Source organism: Gopherus evgoodei, unplaced genomic scaffold (genome assembly GCF_007399415.2).
Source record: "Gopherus evgoodei ecotype Sinaloan lineage unplaced genomic scaffold, rGopEvg1_v1.p scaffold_43_arrow_ctg1, whole genome shotgun sequence".
NCBI lineage: Eukaryota > Metazoa > Chordata > Testudines > Testudinidae > Gopherus > Gopherus evgoodei.
The window spans coordinates 912,487-932,627 of NW_022060064.1; the positions used below are offsets into that span (position 1 = coordinate 912,487).

Sequence of the window (20,141 nt, forward strand, 5' to 3'; positions counted from 1 at the left end):
GTGGAAGTTAAGGCCCTGGGCATTTGTTTTATACTCTTTAAACGTCTTGTTCATGAAGATTAGCAAGCTACCGCAGGCAATGGGTTTTGAAGGGTGCAAAGGGTATTTTCCATGTTTTTTTAACACTTTATAAAATCAAAATTACGTGGGGCCTATGCCCGGTGTACACACTATGTTGTAGAAAGCATGATGCCCAGGGAAAAAGCAAAGTTTCTCGTCTGGTATCTGGACCACAGCTCTGAGGTGTTTGACTTATAGAAAGAGCTCACATATTACTGTCAGCAGGATGTCAAAATTTTGAGACAGGCTTGTATCCTATACAGAAAAGAGGTTATGAAAATGATGGAGAAGTAGAGAAAGAACCTGATAAATTCATTGAGATAAAACTGTATAGATCCATTCCGGTACATAACCAGAGCGGCCCAGAGGATTCAGGGGGTCTGGGGTCTTTAGCAGCGGGGGGCCCCTTGCTTTGGCGGTAATTCGATGGCAGGGGGTCCTTCCACTCTGGGACCCGCCACTGAAGTGCCTCGATGACCCATGGCGAGGCCCCCCGCCGCCAAATTGCCGCCAAAGATCCAGAGCAGAAGATGCTCCGGGGGCCCCGGCCCCGCGAGAGTGCTCCGGGGCCCCTGGAGCAAGTGAAGGACCCCGCTCCAGGGGCCCCAAAAACTGTCGTGGGGGGCCCTGGGGCAAATTGCCCCACTTGCCCTCCCCCAAGCGGCCCTGTACATAACACTGGCATCTGTCTACATGGCTATGTACAGGTTTATGTTTCTGGAGCCTAACATGGTAGCTCTTCTCCCTCCAGACAACTATCACAGGCAGAAAAAGAGATATTTGACCCCATCTCTTCCGTGGCTGTTGTATACTTCTCACAAAGAAAATATACAGATACGGCATGCTTTACAGAGTGGGGGAACTACAGGTAGGCCCCTACTTTTTAGACAGTTATGCTGATGTTGATGGGGTACGCACAGCCTTTGAGTTTAACAGGTGTTTTTTTCACGGTTGTGTCACCTGTCATTGTGAAAAAGCACAAAACTGTATGACGGGGACATCTTTTGGGTTTCTTTATTACAAGACGCAGGGGCAGGGGAAGGGGAAGGGGAAAAATCACACCGCTAACCGTCATAGCTATGCCAGGAAAAGCTCTAGATTACACACAGTCATAGTGACAAAAAAAGAAAATCCAGTCAATAAAATCAAGATAATTAAATGCCCATAAACTACATTAATGCAGAGTTATGGTGGCCCAGTGCTGCCTCCTGCCCTTCCAGCGTGTGGTGGGCGCTAAAGTTAAACCTCTGAAAACTAGGAAACGTACAGTGAAAGTATAGCCATGACCACACCATAACCTTAACTCTGCCCCTTCTCTAACCCTGGGGTTGGCACTCGCCACTGGGAGTGGTTCAGTAAGAGTGGTGCAAAGGTTTACAAAGGTCAGTGGTATCTTCTCCATCTCAGGAAGTCTTCAGGTCAAGACTAGATGCCTTTCTGGCAGATGATTTAGACAAACACAAGGTATTCATCTCAATTCGGCGGTAAATGGATGAAATTCTGTGGCCTGTGTTACAGAAAAGGTCAGACTAGATGACCTAATAGTCATATCTGGCCATAAAAACCTAAACAAGAGATATGAAGAAGGACTAAAAGAACCTGTCAGTGTTTGTGTGGTGTTGCACAGATGGGAATACCGGCATTTATCTGCATCCCCTCCAGCTGTGTGCAATCCGTCATCTCTAGCTAGACTATGATGCTGGATGGATTCCTTGGAGCAGCTTGGCAGAGCTGTGACTCTGATATGAAGGGAGGTGCATGTGAAACTTGGGAGCACCAAGTCTGCCCCGTTTCTGTGCTGAGGGTTGTAGGTTGTGTCAGCGAAGGTGCACAAGGGCGTGGTTCTTGGCATGGAGATTGGCAGCAGCCGGGTGGCATACGTATAAAGAGAAGTTGTTAGACTTTGTACTGTTCTGCTCCTGTTCTCCGTTTCGGGGAGGCTGCCTTATCTGGTCTGTGTGGGAAAAAAACCAAACAGCTGCTGTTTGCTTTCAGTGAATGAGAGGGGGTGGGGGAAAGGGTCAGAACTTTTTTTTTAAAGCAGTTATACAAGTAATTTCTATTTATAGGATGTTAGCTGTACAATACTAAAGTGAAAAATAGCAACTTTACAAACAAGCAAAAAAAAACCAGAGAAAGCCAGCATGTTCCTTGGCAAATTTCATTAGTGTCCATCATAGAGGGCTTTTTTTTTTCTTTCATGCAGAAGACACCATCTTCATAGACATCCAGCATTTTGGCAGGGAGCTGACAACAGTGTCGGCTCCAAAAATCCACTCTCTCCCTCACGCTCCCTGTCACACTCCACCCCACTACCCCCTTTTGAAAAGCACGTTACGGCTACTTGAATGCTGGGATAGCTGCCCATAATGCACCGCTCCCAATGCCGCTGCAGATGCTGCAGATGTGGCCAGGACAGTGCACTGGTAGCTGTCATTGTGGCCACACTGCAGTGCTTTCCCTATACAGCTGTACGAAGACAGGTTTAACTCCCAGCACTGTACAGCTGCAAGGGGAGCCAAACCCACAGCCCCACCATGCACGGGGGAGAGGAGCCAACCAAATGGAAGGTGTGGGTGGATCTCAGTCAGGGCTGGCGCTAGGCACCCGCAAACCAAGCATGTGCTTGGGGCAGCCCAATTTCAGGGGTGGCATTCTGGCCACCTTATTTATTTAATTTTTTTTTTCCGCTTTGTCCATTGCACTTTTTTTTTTTTGCTTAGGGTGGCAAAAAACCTAGAGCTGGCCCTGATTACAGTCAACAGAGTCCCACTCCCACGCTGCTCAGAGCATCCTGGAAACACCAGGGTGAGGGGATGAAGAGAGAGCCCCTTGTCTCTCCCAGCAGATTCATCACTCCCCTGCTCAGAGCATCCAGGAAACACCTAGGGTGAGGGGATGAAGAGAGAGCCCCTTGTCTCTTCCAGCAGATCCACCACTCCCCTGCTCATAGCATCCAGGAAACACCAGGGTGAGGGGATGAAGAGAGAGCCCCTTGTCTCTCCCAGCAGATCCATCACTCCCCTGCTCAAAGCATCCAGGAAACACTAGGGTGAGGGGACGAAGAGAGAGCCCCTTGTCTCTCCCAGCAGATCCATCACTCCCCTGCTCAGAGCATCCAGGAAACACCAGGGTGAGGAGATGAAGAGAGAGCCCCTTGTCTCTCCCAGCAGATCCATCACTCCCCTGCTCAGAGCATCCAGGAAACACTAGGGTGAGGGGACGAAGAGAGAGCCCCTTGTCTCTTCCAGCAGATCCATCACTCCCCTGCTCAGAGCATCCAGGAAACACCAGGGTGAGGGGACGAAGAGAGAGCCCCTTGTCTCTCCCAGCAGATCCATCACTCCCCTTCAGAGCATCCAGGAAACACCAGGGTGAGGGGACGAAGAGAGAGCCCCTTGTCTCTCCCAGCAGATCCATCACTCCCCTGCTCAGAGCATCCAGGAAACACCAGGGTGAGGGGATGAAGAGAGAGCCCCTTGTCTCTCCCAGCAGATCCATCACTCCCCTGCTCAGAGCATCCAGGAAACACCAGGGTGAGGGGATGAAGAGAGAGCCCCTTGTCTCTTCCAGCAGATCCATCACACACTAGCCACAGAAATGCAGGAGATGGAGCCTCTAGCAGGGCCTAGGGAGATTTCCCTGGTAGGAAGAGAAGGGAGAGTCATTAATTTTAGGATAAATGGGGGAAGGATCTCCTTGGATTTTATATCTATATGTGATAATGAGAGAGAAAAGGGGAAGAAGTAGAGAGAATTTGTATCAGTATTTGAGAGGTAAGTGGCACAAACAGGGAAAGGAAGCAATTATCCCCCCCCCCACTTCTCCCCCTGGAATTTCCTGGCTGCACAGAGACAGTTCAGTTCCTTGTAGTGTGAAAAACTCTCTCTGTCTCAATGTGCTAACAGGAGCAGTAACTGATGTTGGGGGGGCGGGGGTGTAAAACATTTCACTGAAGCAAGTCTCCTGCAAGGCATCAGACAGAGAGGTGCTGGAGGGACTGGGCATTGGGGTGCCTGAGCCTTTAAGAACCCAGCCCTGGGAAGCCCATACTGGGAGGTGCTGTCTGTGGGAGGGGAAATCAAAAAGCCCCTCTGCTCCCCACAACCTATTACTGCAAACACTGGGGTGTAACTGTTCCCCCCACTGCCTGGGCCGGGGTTTTGCCCTGTCACCCTCAGGCAGTGCCTCACCCCGGAGCTGACCCCCGGTTCCTTGCTCCCCCCACCCTGATTTTGCCCTTCAGTCCCTATCCTAACCGTGCCTCCAGTTGCTTCCCCGCCCCTCTCCCCCACCGGTCAATTACCAGCCCCTGCTCCGATTTACCACTTTTAACCCGTGTAAACAGCAGTCAGCAGAATCAGAAGCCGAATAAGGGCAGAGGGAAGGGCAGTGGCTTCAGCGGAGGTTACTGAGCATGCTCAGTGCAGCCTAGGTCTCTAAGCTAGAGAGACACTCTCCCCCCGGAGACTTGCCCTGCAGCACCCCGCCCCCCCACTGCAAGGGAGCTGTGGGTTGGGGGCTGGGACTTGCTTGTAACACCTCCCCCCCACTTGCAAGGGAGCTGCGGGTTGGGGGCTGGGACTTGCCTTGCAGCCCCCCCCTTTGCAAGGGAGCTGCAGGTTGGGGGCTGGGACTTGCCTTGCAGCACCTCCCCCCCACACTGCAAGGGAGCTGCAGGTTGGGGGTTGGGACTTGCCTTGCAGCCCCCCCACCTTTGCAAGGGAGCTGCAGGTTGGGGGCTGGGACTTGCCTTGCAGCCCCCCCCTTTGCAAGGGAGCTGCAGGTTGGGGGTTGGGGCTTGCCCTGCAGCACCTTCCCCTCCCCCCACTGCAAGGGAGCTGCGGGTTGGGGGCTGGGACTTGCCTTGCAGCACCTCCCCCCCCCCCCCGCAAAGGAGCTGCGGATTGGGGGTTGGGACTTGCCCTGCAGCACCCCACACACACACGCTGCAAGGAAGTGGGGGGGGGGGTTCTGCGCACTATTTCCTTACTACAGCATCCCGCGGGGGGGGCGTGCCTCCCCTGGCCCCACGGGGCACAGCCACCCAGTGACGGGGACCACAGCTCCCCCATCTGGTGCCCCCCAACTCCGGCGGGGGGACGGGACAGGCTGATCCGCCCCCCCCGGCCGCGTACAAAGCTCCTGGGGCGGGAAGGGGAAGGGGAAGAGGAAGGGAAGCCCCGCCCACCCCACAGCCCGAAATAAAGTGACGGAGGCACCGACCCCTCCCCCGCAGCCATGTCCTGCCTGCACCGCCCCGTCGCCTCCAGCCTCCGCGAGTCAGACGCGCCGGGAGCGGCCCGCGCCGTGCACACGCAGCCCCGCCTGGAGCGCTGCAGCCCGGCCTGGGATCTGCAGGACACACGAGCAGCTGGGAGCGGGCCGGGCTGGAGGCAGCACTTGGGGGGCACAAAGCCCGGAGATCGGGCACGGGGCAGCCGGGGAGGGGCCCTTCTCCAGGGGGAACCAGCCCCTGGCTCTGCCCAGGTCCGCTCCGGAGCCAGAGACTCCAGGTGAGCGAGAGCCCCCGGGGGCCCTGGCAGGAAAGTGACTCTCTGCCCCGGGGAGAGTCAGATGCTGCAGCCCCCGGCAATCTGCTCCCTGGGGGTCCATGTGCTGCCAGCAGCGCTGGGGCCGCCCCAGCCGGAGCGGAGCCGCTGTTCTGCCCCTGGCACTGCTGGGATTGGGGAGTGGGGCAGAGACTGGGACCCGTTGGGGTGGGGGGCTTTGAACTGTCTCTGTGCAGCCAGTAAATTCAAGGAGAAGGGGGCAGGGGGGTAGGGGTATGGTCTCGGCATCATTTCCCTGTTTGTGCCACGTTCCTCATATATTGATACAAATTCTCCTTAGTTCTGCCCCTTTTCTCTCTCAGGATCACATGTGGATCGTCCGTTGCAAGGAGATCCGGCCCCCATTTCTCCTAAAATTATTGACTCTCCGTTCTCTTCTTACCAGGCAGCTCTCCCTGGGCCCTGCTACGGGGCTCTACCTCCTGCAGGTCTGTGGCTAGTAGGTGTGTGATGGATCTGCTGGGAGAGACAAGGGGCTCTCTCTTCATCCCCTCACCCTGATGTTTCCTGGATGCTCTGAGCAGGGGAGTGATGGATCTGCTGGGAGAGACAAGGGGCTCTCTCTTCATCCCCTCACCCTGGTGTTTCCTGGATGCTCTTAGCAGGGGAGTGATGGATTTGCTGGGAGAGACAAGGGGCTCTCTCTTCGTCCCCTCACCCTGGTGTTTCCTGGATGCTCTGAAGGGGAGTGATGGATCTGCTGGGAGAGACAAGGGGCTCTCTCTTCATCCCCTCACCCTGATGTTTCCTGGATGCTCTGAGCAGGGGAGTGATGGATCTGCTGGGAGAGACAAGGGGCTTTCTCTTCATCCCCTCACCCTGGTGATTGCTGGATACGCTGAGCGGGGTGGAGGTGGGACTCTGGTCAGTGAGATCCACTCAGAGCTCCCATTTACTTGGCTCCTCTTCCCCGTAAATTGTGGGGCAGCAGGTACTCAGAGTTGGACTCTTGCTCTTTCAGGGGCCGGTGACCGAGGAGGTGGCTGTGTATTTCACGGGGCTCTGCTGCACCCCACTCAGAGAGCCCTCTGCAGAGACGTCATGCAGGAGAACTACGAGAATGTGACCTCGCTGGGTAAGGATTCCCCGTCCCCTCGGTTCTTAGTAGGGGAAATGCAGAGTTAAGCTTCATGTCACCCCCACAAAACAACCTCTGCCCTGCCCTGTTTCCGCATAACCAGAGCAAGCCAATGACACACGCACTAGCCCTCTGCCCTCCCCTGCTACACAACACTCTGGGAACAGTAGCAGAACCGCACAAAATCTAACAACTTCTCTTTACATATACGCCACCAGGCTGCTGACAGTCTCCATGACAAGAACACGCCTTGTGCACCTTCATTGACACAACCCTACAACACTCAGCACCGAAATGGGGCAGACTTGGTTCTCCCAAGTTTCACCTGCACCTCCCGTCATGTCAGAGTCTCAGCTCTGCCACACTGCTCCCAGTAATCCATCCAGCATGGTATTCTTGCTAGAGATGACGGCGTGCACGCAGCTGGAGGGGATGCCAGTATTCTGATCTGTGCCACACAACATAAACAGCGGCATGCTCTCTTAGTCCTTCCTTGTATCTCTTGTAGATTTTTAGGTTTTTTTCGGCCAGGTGTGACTATTAGGTCATCTAGTCTGACCTCTTATATAACACAGGCCAGATAATTACATCCGTTTCCAGATAATTACATCCGTTTCCTGCCAAGTTGAGCTGAATACCTTGTGTTGGATTAAATCAACTTCCAGAAAGGCATCTAGACTTGACCTGAAGACTTGGTGAGATGTTGATGCTGCCACTTCCCTGGTAACTTATAAACCTTTGCACCAGCCTTCCTGAACTACACCCAGTGGCGAGTTCCAACTCCAGGGAAAGGGAAGGGGCAGAGTTAAGGTTGTGTTGCGGTTGTGACATGTACTTTAACCTCATTCTAGTTTTCAGAGGTTTAACTTTAGCTCCCATCACATGCTGGAAGGGCAGGAGGCAGCACTGGGCCACCGTAACTCTGCATTAATGTAGTTTATGGGCATTTAATTACCTTGATTCTGTTCAATAGTGGTTTGTTTTTTTTCTTCCCCAACTATAAGTGGGGAGGGATAGCTCAGTGGTTTGTGCATTGGCCTGCTAAACCTTGGGGTTGTGAGTTCAATCCTTGAGGGGGCCATTTAGGGATCTGGGGCAAAAATGTGTGGGGATTGATCCTGCTTTGAGCAGTGGGTTAGACTAGATGACCTCCTAAGGTCCCTTCCAACCCTGATATTCTACCCTAGAACTTTTGCCTCTCCTAGCTACATTGGTTAGTGGTGTGATTTTTTTCACACCCCAAACTTACAGAGCTACATGGAAAAACTTTTAAGCGCAGACCAGGCAAATGTCTGCATGTGGCTATTAAGGCACTTTAAAATACCACACTTGATGCAGACATGTTGGCATCAGAGAGCAAAGCTTCCACAAGGAGTTTCAGCAGAATGCAAGAAAAATGCACAACGCACGTTGACTTAAAGCTGCCAGAGGGAGGGCTCAGAGGGTGGTTCAGATTCAGTGGCTGCAGCACGTCCTCTGGAGCCAACCCTTTCCTGTGACGACAGACTGTGGGAAACCCTCTAGCCGTTAACAGGAACATCAGTCTTGGAGCACGTCTGCATGTCAGTGTCCGGGGCTCACCAGTTTGGCTTGTGCTGCTCTGAAATTCCAAATTCTACAGGTATTGGCATTTATCTGAATTAGTACGTCGCACCCGCTGCCTCTTTAGGGAACCAGGACTGAAAAAGTCAAGTGACTGATATCTGTCAGGGAACAAGAAGAACCATAGTTTCAACGCCAGCTGAATGTTAAATGAGCAAGATGATTTTGTAAAAAGCTGCCTCTGGTGGCAGGGCTGTTTCTCAGGAACCTCATGATCAAATCACTCTGTATTTGGACCAATAACCCTTCCTGGAATATCCGTAAACCCCAGAAAATATCAAGACAATTTGAGTAAATGTGGCTTTTAGTGTAGTTAGAATAATTGATCTTTAAACAGAAAATAATGCTCCATCAGTCTAGCTACTGCCACTCAGGGACGTGGATGACCTATGCCAATGGGAGACCCCTTTCCATTGCTGTAGTAATGTCTACACCCCGGTCCATCCTATCCCTTACTGCACTGAATCCCACCAGTCCATGTTCACCGGTCCCGGCCTTCCTACAACTCTCCTTGTGTCTGGGTGTCTCTCTGTGGTTATGGAGCAAGTCCAAGGTGACTTCCCCTCTGGCTGGAGCCTTTACAGTCTGGGGCATGGGGTTACTGTGTTTGTGTTTTGGGAGCCCCTTTGATGAGGAGCTGTGACTGGAAGTGGTGGTGGGGAGTGTCACACTGACATTGCTCAATCAGGGCAAACTGCCATAAATGGGGCAGATGATCCCCCAAACTGGTGATTATTTCTAATAATGAGATTCACAAATCCAGCAACAAAACAGCTTCTACAATACCTTCCTGCTTACCCAGAACTCAATAACACAGTTCCCTTGGAACAATGCAGCCTTGGACTCCCGCCCAGACAGCCAAGTTAAATATGATTAGGGTTACTTAAAATATTGTTCATTCTACAAAGTTCTACCAATCCCAAAGGATCGGACACATTACCCACCAGGTCAGTGAATAGTTCAGATCTTACCCAAATCCACACTTACTACCAATTCTTATTAACTAAACTAAGATTATTAAAACAGAAAAGGAGAGTGAGTATTGGTTGAAAGTACCATGATCCATGCAGATATGAGTCGAGTTCTTATGTCAGTTTCATAGTAGAGATGGTGAGCGTCAAAGTTGTAAATATTTCTTCCAGAATTAGTTCCATAGGTCATAGTCCAATGCCCAATATCGGGGTAACCCAGACAGGAGCAGGGAACCTCGGCCTTGTGACTCAAACTTCCCCTGACGAAGCTTAGGCAGATCTGAGATAACCGAGTCAGGGCCCACGAGTTCTTTTTATGGCTCTCTGGCAGCCTCTTGAGAGCCGGCATTCCTTGGGTGCAGCATTGTGCTTGAAATAAACTCCCCTATTTCCTATGCATGCACATGGTAACTAGTTGCATTCATCAGCCTAAGGTCATTCTCCATTGAGCAGTTCATAGACCAGTGGTGGGCACCCTGTGGCCTGCGGGCCACCAGACAGTTTGTTTACATTTGCATGACAGTCCACAGCTCCCAGTTTCAACGGTTCGCCGTTCCCGGCCAATGGGAGCGGTGGGAAGTGGCGGCCCGCAGCTCCCATTGGCTGGAAACGGTGAACCGCAGCCACTGGGAGCTGTCATGCAAATGTAGACAAACTGGCGGCCCACCAGCGGTTTCCCCTGACGGGCTGCAGGTTGCCCATCACTGTCATAGACATTTTACTACAGACTTCAAAGTTTGACAATGACATTACTACACCCAAGTTTAATCTAAATGTTAATATTCCCTTTTGATCTATGATTCAGTCGATATAATGACAGACAGGAACCGTCTGTTTACATGGTTAACAGCTAACAAGTTCTCTCAAAATACCAGTTTGCATTTCAGAGCTCCCATCTATGGGACATGGCTACGTTAGCTATTTATAAGGAATAGCCCTAATTACTTAATTACATACATTTCTAATATGACTTTAAAGGTTGAATTTGGGTAATTTAGCCTGCTAGTTGCTAAACTTTTCCGTCTCAATGTCACGGGAGTGTCTGGCTGGGTGTGTTCCCAGCAGAGATGTCCTGCACCTTGGAGCACCTGGCAAGACGCCGCAGGCATTTACTGCTTTACAATGGTCTGGGTTAAAACCAATAGACGCTTCTTTGTGAGAAATGTGCCATGAACTCCCCTGATCTCCTTTGTTTTCTATCTCCTCAGCAGGGTTTCCTGTTCCCAAACCTGACATGATCTCCCAGCTGGAACGAGGGGAGGAGCCGTGGGTCCTAGATCTCCAGGGCTCTGAGGAAGGAGAGATCCTGAGAGCTGCCTGTGCAGGTGAGAGATCCTTAAACCAATTAAAAAATGCTCCGTGGCTGAAAGAAATACCTGCGACTCCCTAGAAAGGCCTTGGGAGTTCTCAGAGTTCAGGAGGATCCCCAGGAGGCCTTGTACCCTATGGGCAGCTATTGCTCGTGGCTTCCTACCCATCCTCACGACCCGCCAGCAGCTCCCTGCCTAACAGATACAATTCTGCCTCCACATCGCCTCTTCTCGCTGCTATGGAGAAAATTTGAGGAGAATTCACTACCCGGGTTTTTTTCCCTGTCTCTCCAGCTCTAATTTCAGTCTGTTTCTTTCTTTTCCACCCTTATTTCTGACGGTTTCTCTCTCTGTCCTAGCAGGTGCTGGGATGGTGAGTGAGAACAAGGAGCTGAATCTTGAGCAGGAAGATGCTGAGCAAGTGGAAGCACATGGGGGATTATCGCAAGGATCCCAAGGGAATGTGTCCAGTTGTCGTGTGCAGGGAAAAGCCTGTGAGAGTCAGCACAGGCCAGAGAGGGAGCAGGGAAACCAGCCCTTGGAGAAAGTGGGCAAATCCATTAGTTGTCAGGGGACTCACCAGAACGCCAAGGAAATCACAGCCCAGCAGAGAATACCCGCAGGAGAGAGAGAAAACACATGCTCTGAGTGTGGGAAACACTTCACTCTGAACTCCACCCTCGTTAGACATCAGCGGATCCACATGAGAAAGCGCCCCTACAAATGCTGTGAGTGTGGGAAACAGTTCAGTGAGAAATCAAACCTTATCACACACCAGACAAGCCACACAAGAGAGAGACCCTACGAGTGCTACGAGTGCGGGAAAAGGTTCACGCGGGGCTCTACCCTTACTCGACATCAGAGGATCCACACAGGAGACAGACCCTATGAATGCAGTGAGTGTGGGAAAAAGTTCACTCAGAGTTCAGTCCTTATTAATCATCAGAGAATGCACACAGGAGAGCGCCCCTATACCTGCTGTGAGTGTGGGCAAACATTCGCTCAGAGCTCAGCCCTATTTAAACACGAGAAGATCCACACGGGAGAGCGCCCCTACGAATGCTCTGAGTGCGGGAAACAATTCATTGAGAAATCAAAATTTATCAGACATCAGACAAGCCACACGGGAGAGAGACCCTATGAATGTTGTGAGTGCGGGAAACAGTTCAGTGAGCAATCAAACCTTACTAAACATCAGACAAGCCACACAGACGAGAGACCCTACGAGTGCTGCGAATGCGGGAAAAGCTTCACGCGGAGTTCATCCCTTATTAGACATCAGAGGATCCACACAGGGAGAGAGACCGTATAAGTGCTGTGAGTGCGGGAAAAGCTTTGCTTTCCAATCAGATGTTAATAAACATCAGAGGGTCCACACGGGAGAGCGCCCCTATGAGTGCTGTGAGTGCGGGAGACAGTTCAGTCAGAAATCCAACCTTAGCGCACATCAGAGAGGCCACACGCAGCAGAGTCCCTATGAGTGCTGTGAGTGTGGGAAAAAGTTCAGTCAGCGCTCAGGCCTTATTTATCACCAGAGAATCCACAGAGGAGAGCGCCCCTATACCTGCTCTGAGTGGGGGAAACAGTTCAGTGAGAAATCAGACGTTATTAAACATCAGACAGGCCACACAGGAGGGAGACCCTATGAGTGCTGGGAGTGCGGGAAAAAGTTCACTCAAGCGTTCAGGCCTTGTTAATCACCAGAGAATCCACACAGGAGAGCGCCCCTACACATGCTGTGAATGTGGGAAAAAGTTCACTCAGAGCTCAGGCCTTATTAAACATCGGAGGATCCACACAGGAGAGAAACCCTACGAGTGCTGTGAATGCGGGAAACACTTTACGGAGAGCTCATCCCTTATTAGACATCAAGGGATCCACACGGGAGAGAGACCATATGAATGCTGTGAGTGTGGGAAAAGCTTCACTTTTAAATCGGACCTTATTAATCATCAGAGGATCCACACACGAGAGCAGCCTGTGAATGCAGGAAAAGTTTCAGCCGGAGCTCACACCTTGATAGACATCAGCGATTTCACAGGCTAGAGACACGCCATAAACACTTTGTGCAGGGCAGAGAAAAGATTGTTTTAAAGCCATTTGCGAATTCCCACAAAGGGACTTTTTAGGGCTGTTTGCACCATTTGCATCACCCTGTTCTCTCAGCTCCCCCAGGTGAGTTGCCCTCTTTTCCTTTGCAGGTCACCCTTCTCTGGGGTGAATCCTATGGTCCTTTCTACTAACTCCGTTGTCCTATGGGTCATGGGAGTGTGTGTCACTCTGGCCAGGAGTGTCCATCACCTCATGTGGGGTTAATAGGGGTGACCTCAGGTAGGAGAAATCTAAAATTGACCGAGGCTTTGCCTCCTGTAGGATTTTCCAGCCTGCTGGAGGTAGCTATCCTAATGTAAACACCCCGCTAGATTTGCAGTGCTGACATAGCCCAGGCACAGAGGTTGGGGTTAGCTAGCACCTTCCCCTTTGTCCTGTCCTAATCAACACCAAATTTCATACTCAAGACAAGCCCTGAGCGGCACATTTATACTCTCACCGCACTAGCAGAGCGATTGTCAGAGTCACCAAGTTTCTCCCTTTGGTGACAGATTGTCTCATCCCCAGTTGTTCTCACCTGCTGTCCAGGCTAGCCTGGGCAGCAATTATCTTTCTTTTTATCATTTCCTTCATTGAAAATCTATTTCAATATAACAAAGAGGAGGAGCAGGACTGGGACAAATGTATCATTTTGGCCTCTACGACACTGAAAGGAAATGGGGTGAGTTGGTGGGATTACCTCCTTCCCCATCGCCGTCACTAGGCCTGCTCACTCCAGCAGCGCTGGCGTCTGTCTGAGATACAATGGAGTTTATCCACCTCTGTTCTACCCCTCCACCTCCCACAAAGTCTCTGCACTTCGTAGCAAATTGATCCTAAATCCGTACTCGTTAGGGCTGGAGATGAGTGTCCCAGACCTGGATGGGGAATTTCCATGGATCCCAAACACAGTGTGATCATTCCGAGTTTAAATCCCAGTTTCTGTCTATTGACAGAGCCATTTCTGGATATTTTCCTGCTGAGCTGGGATCGTTTGCACACAAGAAGGTCAGCAATTTTTTCCTATTACGATGATGCTAAGTTTCTTTTTGTCAATAACACGATTTCATAATAATGAAGTGCTGTGGAGTGAAGCCGGTTTGAATAGATCGAAGGAGAAAGTGACGGGGGAATCTACTCTCCTGGTTTTGAGTTATCCGATGTAACCTGCTCTAGGAATTTAATTTTATATGAAACTGAAGTGACTTATACAGAGCTAGTTGAGTGATGTTAAGAATAGCTTAGGTTTAGTGAGCTGTGTTCTTCATTTTATTTGTTTTGTACGTTTCATTAAAATGAACAAAGAGATAGCGAGTCATGTCTTTCAATAAGCTACATGGGTCAGAACCCTAGCTTGTACTGGGGTTGTGTCTGGTCAGGATCAGCTGAAATTGGGTGTCTGGGTTGAAGGGTTGTAAATGGAGGGGAAGAGATTGTGCCTTTCAGCCATTGTGGTGTTGGCAGAGTGAAGATGTTTGTGCTTTGGGGGAACACTGGGGAATGACTGAAGAGGGCAGAGTTAAGGTTGTGCAGGTAACCTTAACTCTTGGTTTCCTATTTTTCAGGCGTGTGAGTTTTGCTGAAGTTGAGGTTCTCCAGGCAGACAACATCCCACCAGACTCTTAACTCCTCGTTAATGATGGTTTTTGCCCTTTAGTTATTTCTTGGGGAATTCTGCACCAAAACATTACAAATTCTGCACACAATATTTTAAAATTTTGCATATTTTATTTGTCAAAGTAACACAATATATTCACTCCAGTTTGTTATTCAAAATACCTGTCAACAACTATGTCAACAATACAGACAACAGCAAAAATGATTCCCCAAGGGGAAGAGAGTTAACAAAACCCCTACAACAACCCAATTCCAGATGAGGGATGGTGGAGGGGGCTGTGTGGGGCCCCCAGAGCCCAGACTCCTGCACTCCCATCCTTCCAGAGCCCAGCTGTAGGACAGCTGCCAGACACCAGCCCCCCAGAGCCCAGTTGCAGGACAGCTGCCAGACATCAGCACTACCCTCCCCAGAGAGCCTAGTGATGGGGCAGCTGCCGGCCCAGACTCCAACACCCCAGGGGCTCTACTCCCCCCAATTTCTTTACTGTCCTGCCAGGGGATGAGGTGTGGTGCAGCCCTGCCCTTCCCCACTCTTTGCCAGAGCTGGCAGGGTCTCCCAGGCCGTCTCCTGTCCCCAGGAGCATGAGGATCAGGCAGATCGTGCAGCTTCCAGCCCTGCCAGACTGGGGGCTCTGCTCACTGAGCTGAGTGTCTTTTTATAAAAGAGAGAAAGAGAAGAAAATCCAATGAAGTCCCAGAAAGAAGTTAGCGGATTTCTTCCCCCTCCCAGGCCCCTTTTTTCTGCACAACCCTTTGCTGTGTGTGAGGGGTGAGACAGAGGACGCTGGGGAGTCAATACCACCTAGATGACAAAAAGGGAAATTAGCTGGTTAAATGGGACATGAGGAAAATAGAGACATTGTCACCATTGGAGTAAAAGAAGTTCACAGCGGCTGAGGATCTGGCCCATTTACTCCAATGGAGGCTGGAGGATTAATATCAGCTGGGGGTCTGGTTCATCTGCTTGTCTTTTTCCCAATCCTGGTCGCAGACCCTAACAGCTGTTGCTGCCCCTCCGTCCCAGCCGTGAGGGGGGTGAAGCCCTTTCACTCTGCACTGCCTGGTTCCCATACAACAGGGGGACTTCAGCTGCCCTCTGTCCCCATGGCCCCCCACTCCCAACACAGCTCATAGTGCTCCATGGGGCCTTCTGCCAGGAGAGGTTCATTGCATGGGGATGGGTCCCTGTTTGCCTGTTCTCTCTAGCTAGGACTGTCCAGGGTGCCCAGAACTGGGGTGTCAGAGCGCCGTGGTCCTGTGTGGAGCTGCCATTCACCTTCCCCCCCTTTGGTCTCCTCTTGCATTGAATCCAGCCTTTTTTCTCTCCACCACCATCATCCTAAGGATCCTGCACTTGCCTCCTGCAAGAGACAGTGTCCCTGTTGTGTGTAAATAGGCTTCTCTGTAACCTCTGCCTGCTTTCCCCACCCCATTTCCTCACCAGTCAGTCTGTGCCGATGTGGCTCTTTCTGGGATACCCCCCCCACCTTCTCCTTCGTCATTGAGCATCATCCGGAGAAACTCAGGAGGTCGGATTCTGTGAAGCACCAGGGTGATCTGGGAGCCACAACCCCTCATTGCCCATCCATGGGACTGGTGCTTGGCCCTTTGCTGTGAGCAGGATTTGAACCTGTGCAGGAAAACCTCATGGGATTGGAACCAGAGTCGGGCAGAATGTGCTGTTTGACACCCACCCCGGACAGGTTTGTGCTTTGGTGACCCTGTGATTCCGTTCCCAGATCACAGATCCCCAAACCCCATAAAAGAAAGATTTACAGGTTAACGAGAGGGGGGCTGGTGCTGAGTGAAGGCTGTTGTGATGAGAGAAAAAGCCGTGGGGGGGTTTGAAGGACAAATCCCCAACCAGGGTCCTTGCTGGTGTTGGGGTGATCTCTGGTTCTTTCCTTGTTTTTAATGTTTTCTGGGCAATGCTTTCCTCTGAAGAATAAACGTGCTTGCACCAAAGAGGTGGGTGGGTATCACTGTTGGTAGCGACACTGCTCTTAGGCTACGTCTACACTACAGCATAAAATCGAAATTACTAAAACCGGTTTTATAAAACCGATATTATAAAATCGATTTTATGCATCCACACTAGGGCACATTAATTCGGTGGTGTGCGTCCATGGTCCTAGGCTACCATCGATTTCCGGAGCGGTGCACTCTGGGTAGCTGCATTAAAGGAATGAGACCAAAACTTCGATTTCCATCCACACTAACCCTAAATCGATATAGCAATATCGATTTTAGGGTTACTCCTCTTGTTGGGGAGGAGTACAGAAATCGATTTTAAGAGCCCTTAAAATCGATTTAAAGTGCCTTGTAGTGTGGACGGGTACAGAGTTAAAGCGATTTAACGCTGTTTAAATCGATTTAACTGTGTAGTGTGGACCAGGCCTATGTCACTGCAGAGACAGCAAAGGGCAGGCGCTGGCCGTTTAGGACTTGCTGAGGGATGTTACAGTGTAAACAGGGCTGGTGCAGCCTGGAAATACGCTGTCCAGAAGAGGGAGAGACACTTGTCTCTGCCCAAGAGGTGACGGCTGGGAAGTCTAAGGGAGGGTGTTGCTGGGTGACCATGGAGGGGGAATCCAGATGCAGTTGCCCTGAAGGGTGACAGCAAGGTTACAGCAGGACCCTGCATCCAGCATGTCAGCACCCGCTGGCTTTTTCCAGCACCATGTTTTTCACACAGCCTAGAGATCTGCAGCTGACGAAGGAAGGGAGCTGGAGAAGGGGGTAAAGGGTTTCCCCTTCCTGCAGGGGCAGGGGAGGGAGAGTGGTCGTCTGCCATGGACTCAGGACACGCCCCCCTTCCAAATAATGTTACAGTGGGGGACAAGCTACCTCTCCCAGCAGACATGACTCATACCTCCTGATACTGAGAGGGCACAATGTAAATGTGTGGGGCAGGGGGGCATGTGACTGCCCCACATGTTACCTCTGGAAGGGACCTTTCAGCCCCACGGCCCTGGCCAGGGCAGCCAATCCTGCTGGCTCCTGGGGGGCTGGGGCCACAGGAGCGGGGAACACATGTGTCTGGGCTGGTCCTGGCCCTGGGAGACTCAGAGCACCACAGTGTCTGCTCAAAGCTGCAGCCTCGCGGGCGCCTCAGCAGGGGAAGGGGGCGAGACCGAGCCGTTTCTCATGCCGGTTGAGGGTGGCCACTCGGTGTAGGGTTACCAACTTTCTAATTGCACGAAACCAAACACCCTTGGTCCACCCGGCCCCACTCCTTCAGTTGTTCGCTGTCCCCCACCCTCACTCACTTTCACTGGGCTGGTGGTGTGGGCTCCGGGATGTGGCCGGAAATGAGGGGCTGTGGGTGTGGGAGGGGGCTCCGGGCTGGAGTCGGGTATTGGAGCGCAGGAGGGGGTGAGGGCTCCATCTGGGGGTGAGGGCTCTGGGATGAGGTGTTCGGGGTACAGGAGGGGGCTCCGGGCTGGGGCCGAGGGATCTGGAATGTGGAAGAGGCTGTGGGAGGTGGCTCCGGGTTGGAGTAGGGGATTGGGGTGCGGGACGGGGTATGGGAGGGGGTTTCAATCTGGGACAGGAAGTTCATAGTGTGGCTGCATGGTGTGCTTACCTCAGGTGTCTCCCAAGTGGCAGCACGGCTCCCAGAAGTAGCCGGCATGTCCGGCTCCTAGGCAGAGGTGCGGCCAGACGGTTCTGCGCCGTGCACACTGCCCCCTCCCACAGGCACCGCCCCCAGCCCTGAGGCCCCTCCCGCACCCCCTCCTCCATTCCAACCCCCTGCACCAGCCCTGAGCCCCGTCACGCAGTTCCTGGCCAATGGGAGCTGTGGAGCCAGTGCACGGAGATTTCCTTATCGCTCCTGCTCCTAGGGGCTGCGGGAACATGCCGGCTAACGAGTCGGATTGAGGATCAAATTGCTACAAAGTGCAGAGAATCTGTGGGAGGTGGAGGGGTAGAACAGAGGTGGATAAACTCCATTGTGGCTCAGACAGATGCCAGCGCTGCTGGAGTGAGCAGGCCTAGTGACGGCGATAGGGAAGGAGGTAATCCCACCAACTCACCCCATTTCCTTCCAGCGTCGTAGAGGCCAAAATGATACATTTGTCCCAGTCCTGCTCCTCCTCTTCGTTATATTGAAATAGATTTTCAATAAGGGAAATGGTAAAAAGAAAAATAGCTGCTGCCCACTGCGACGGGAGCAGCGTGAGAACAACTGGGGATGAGACAATCTGTGGCCAAAGGGAGAAACTTGGTGAGTCCAACAATTGTTCTGCTAGTGCGGTGAGAGTATAAATGTGCCGCTCAGGACTTGTCTTGAGTATGAAAATTGTTGTTGATTAGGCCAGATCAAAGGGGAAGGTGCTAGCTAACCCCGACCCTTGTGCCTGGGCTATGTCAGCACTGCAAATCTAGCGGGGTGTCTACATTAGGATAGCTACCTCCAGCAGGCTGGAAAATCCTACAGGAGACAAAGCCCCGGTCAATTTTCGCTCAGTTTAGCTACTTGAAGTCACCCCTATTTCCCACCCCTGGGGCTGATGGACGCTCCTGGCAGGAGGGACACACACTCCCATGAGTCACAGGAGAGAAGAGTTGATAGAAAGGACCACGAGATTCGCCCCAGAGAAGGCTGACCTCCAAAGGAAAACGGGCAACTCCCGTGGGGGAGCTGAGAGAACAGGGTGACGCAAATGGTGCAAACAGCCCTACATAGTCACTATGCGGGAATTAGCAAACGCCTTTAAAACCATCTTTTCTCTGCCCTGCACGAAGTGTTTATGGTATGTCTCTAGCCTGTGAAATCGCTGTTGTCCATTAAGGCGTGAGCTCCGGCTGAAACTTTTCCTGCATTCGCAGGCTGCTCTCGTGTGTGGATCCTCTGATGACCGATGAGACTTGAGCTCAGAGTGAACTTTTCCCCACACTGCATTCATACGGTCTCTCTCCTGTGTGGATCCTCTGATGTTTAGTAAGGGATGAGTTCTGAGTGAAGCTTTTCCCGCACTCGTAGGGTCTCTCTCTTGTGTGGCTTGTCTGATGCGTGATAAGGTTTGATTTCTCACTGAACTGTTTCCCGCACTCAATGCATGTGTTTTTTCTCTCTCCTACAGGTATTCTCTGCTGGGCTGTGATTTCCTTGGAGTACTGGTGAATCCCCTGACAATTAATGGATTTGCCCACTTTCTCCAAGGGCTGGTTTCCCTGCTGCCTCTCTGGCCTGTGCTGACTCTCACAGGCTTTTCCCTGCACACGACGCCTGGACACATTCCCTTGGGATCCTTGTGATAATCCCCCGTGTGCTTCCACTTCCTCAGCATCTTCCTGCTGAGGATTCAGCTCCTTGTTCTCACTCACCATCTCAGCACCTGCTGGGATAGAGAGAGAAATGTCAGAAACGGGTGGAAAAGGGGAAATCAAACCAAAATTAGAGCTGGAGAGGCAGAAAAAATCTAGTAGCTGAATTCTCCAAAACTCTTCTCCGTAGCGGACAGAGGAGGGGAACAATTCTGCCTCCACATCCCATCAGGGAGAGAGCTGCTGGCGGGTGAGGATGGATAGGAAGCCACGAGCGATAGCTGCCCATAGGGTACAAGGCCTTCTGAACTCTGAGAACTCCCAAGGCCTTTTTAGGGAGTCCCAGGTATTTCTTTCAGCCACGGAGCATTTTTGAATTGGTTTAATGATCCTTCACCTGCGCAGGCGCCTCTCAGGATCTCTCCTTCCTCAGAGCCCTGGAGATCCAGCACCCACGGCTCCTCCCCTCATTCCAGCTGGGAGATTACGTCAGGTTTGGAAGTAGGAAACCCTGCTCAGGGGACAGAAAACAAAGGAGATCAGGAAAATTCATGGGACATGTCTCGGT

General features: G+C 51.7%; 1 protein-coding gene and 1 pseudogene across 1 annotated transcript; one reads left to right on the top strand and one right to left on the bottom strand.

Annotated features, from left to right (window-relative positions):
- LOC115642604 overlaps nt 1-13,995 on the top strand; it is a 22,330-nt pseudogene extending 8,335 nt beyond the window's left edge.
- Nucleotides 13,996-18,640: 4,645 nt separating this feature from the next.
- Nucleotides 18,641-19,926, bottom strand: LOC115642665 (zinc finger protein 3-like). Its single transcript, XM_030546373.1, has one exon. The coding sequence runs from the start codon at nt 19,634-19,636 to the stop codon at nt 19,181-19,183; it is 456 nt and encodes a 151-aa protein (XP_030402233.1). The 5' UTR covers nt 19,637-19,926; the 3' UTR covers nt 18,641-19,180.
- Nucleotides 19,927-20,141: the final 215 nt, after the last annotated feature.

Bases quoted from the DNA above. Each gene is read 5' to 3' on its own strand.
- LOC115642665 (XM_030546373.1), bottom strand. From the start codon at position 19,636: ATGGTGAGTGAGAACAAGGAGCTGAATCCTCAGCAGGAAGATGCTGAG.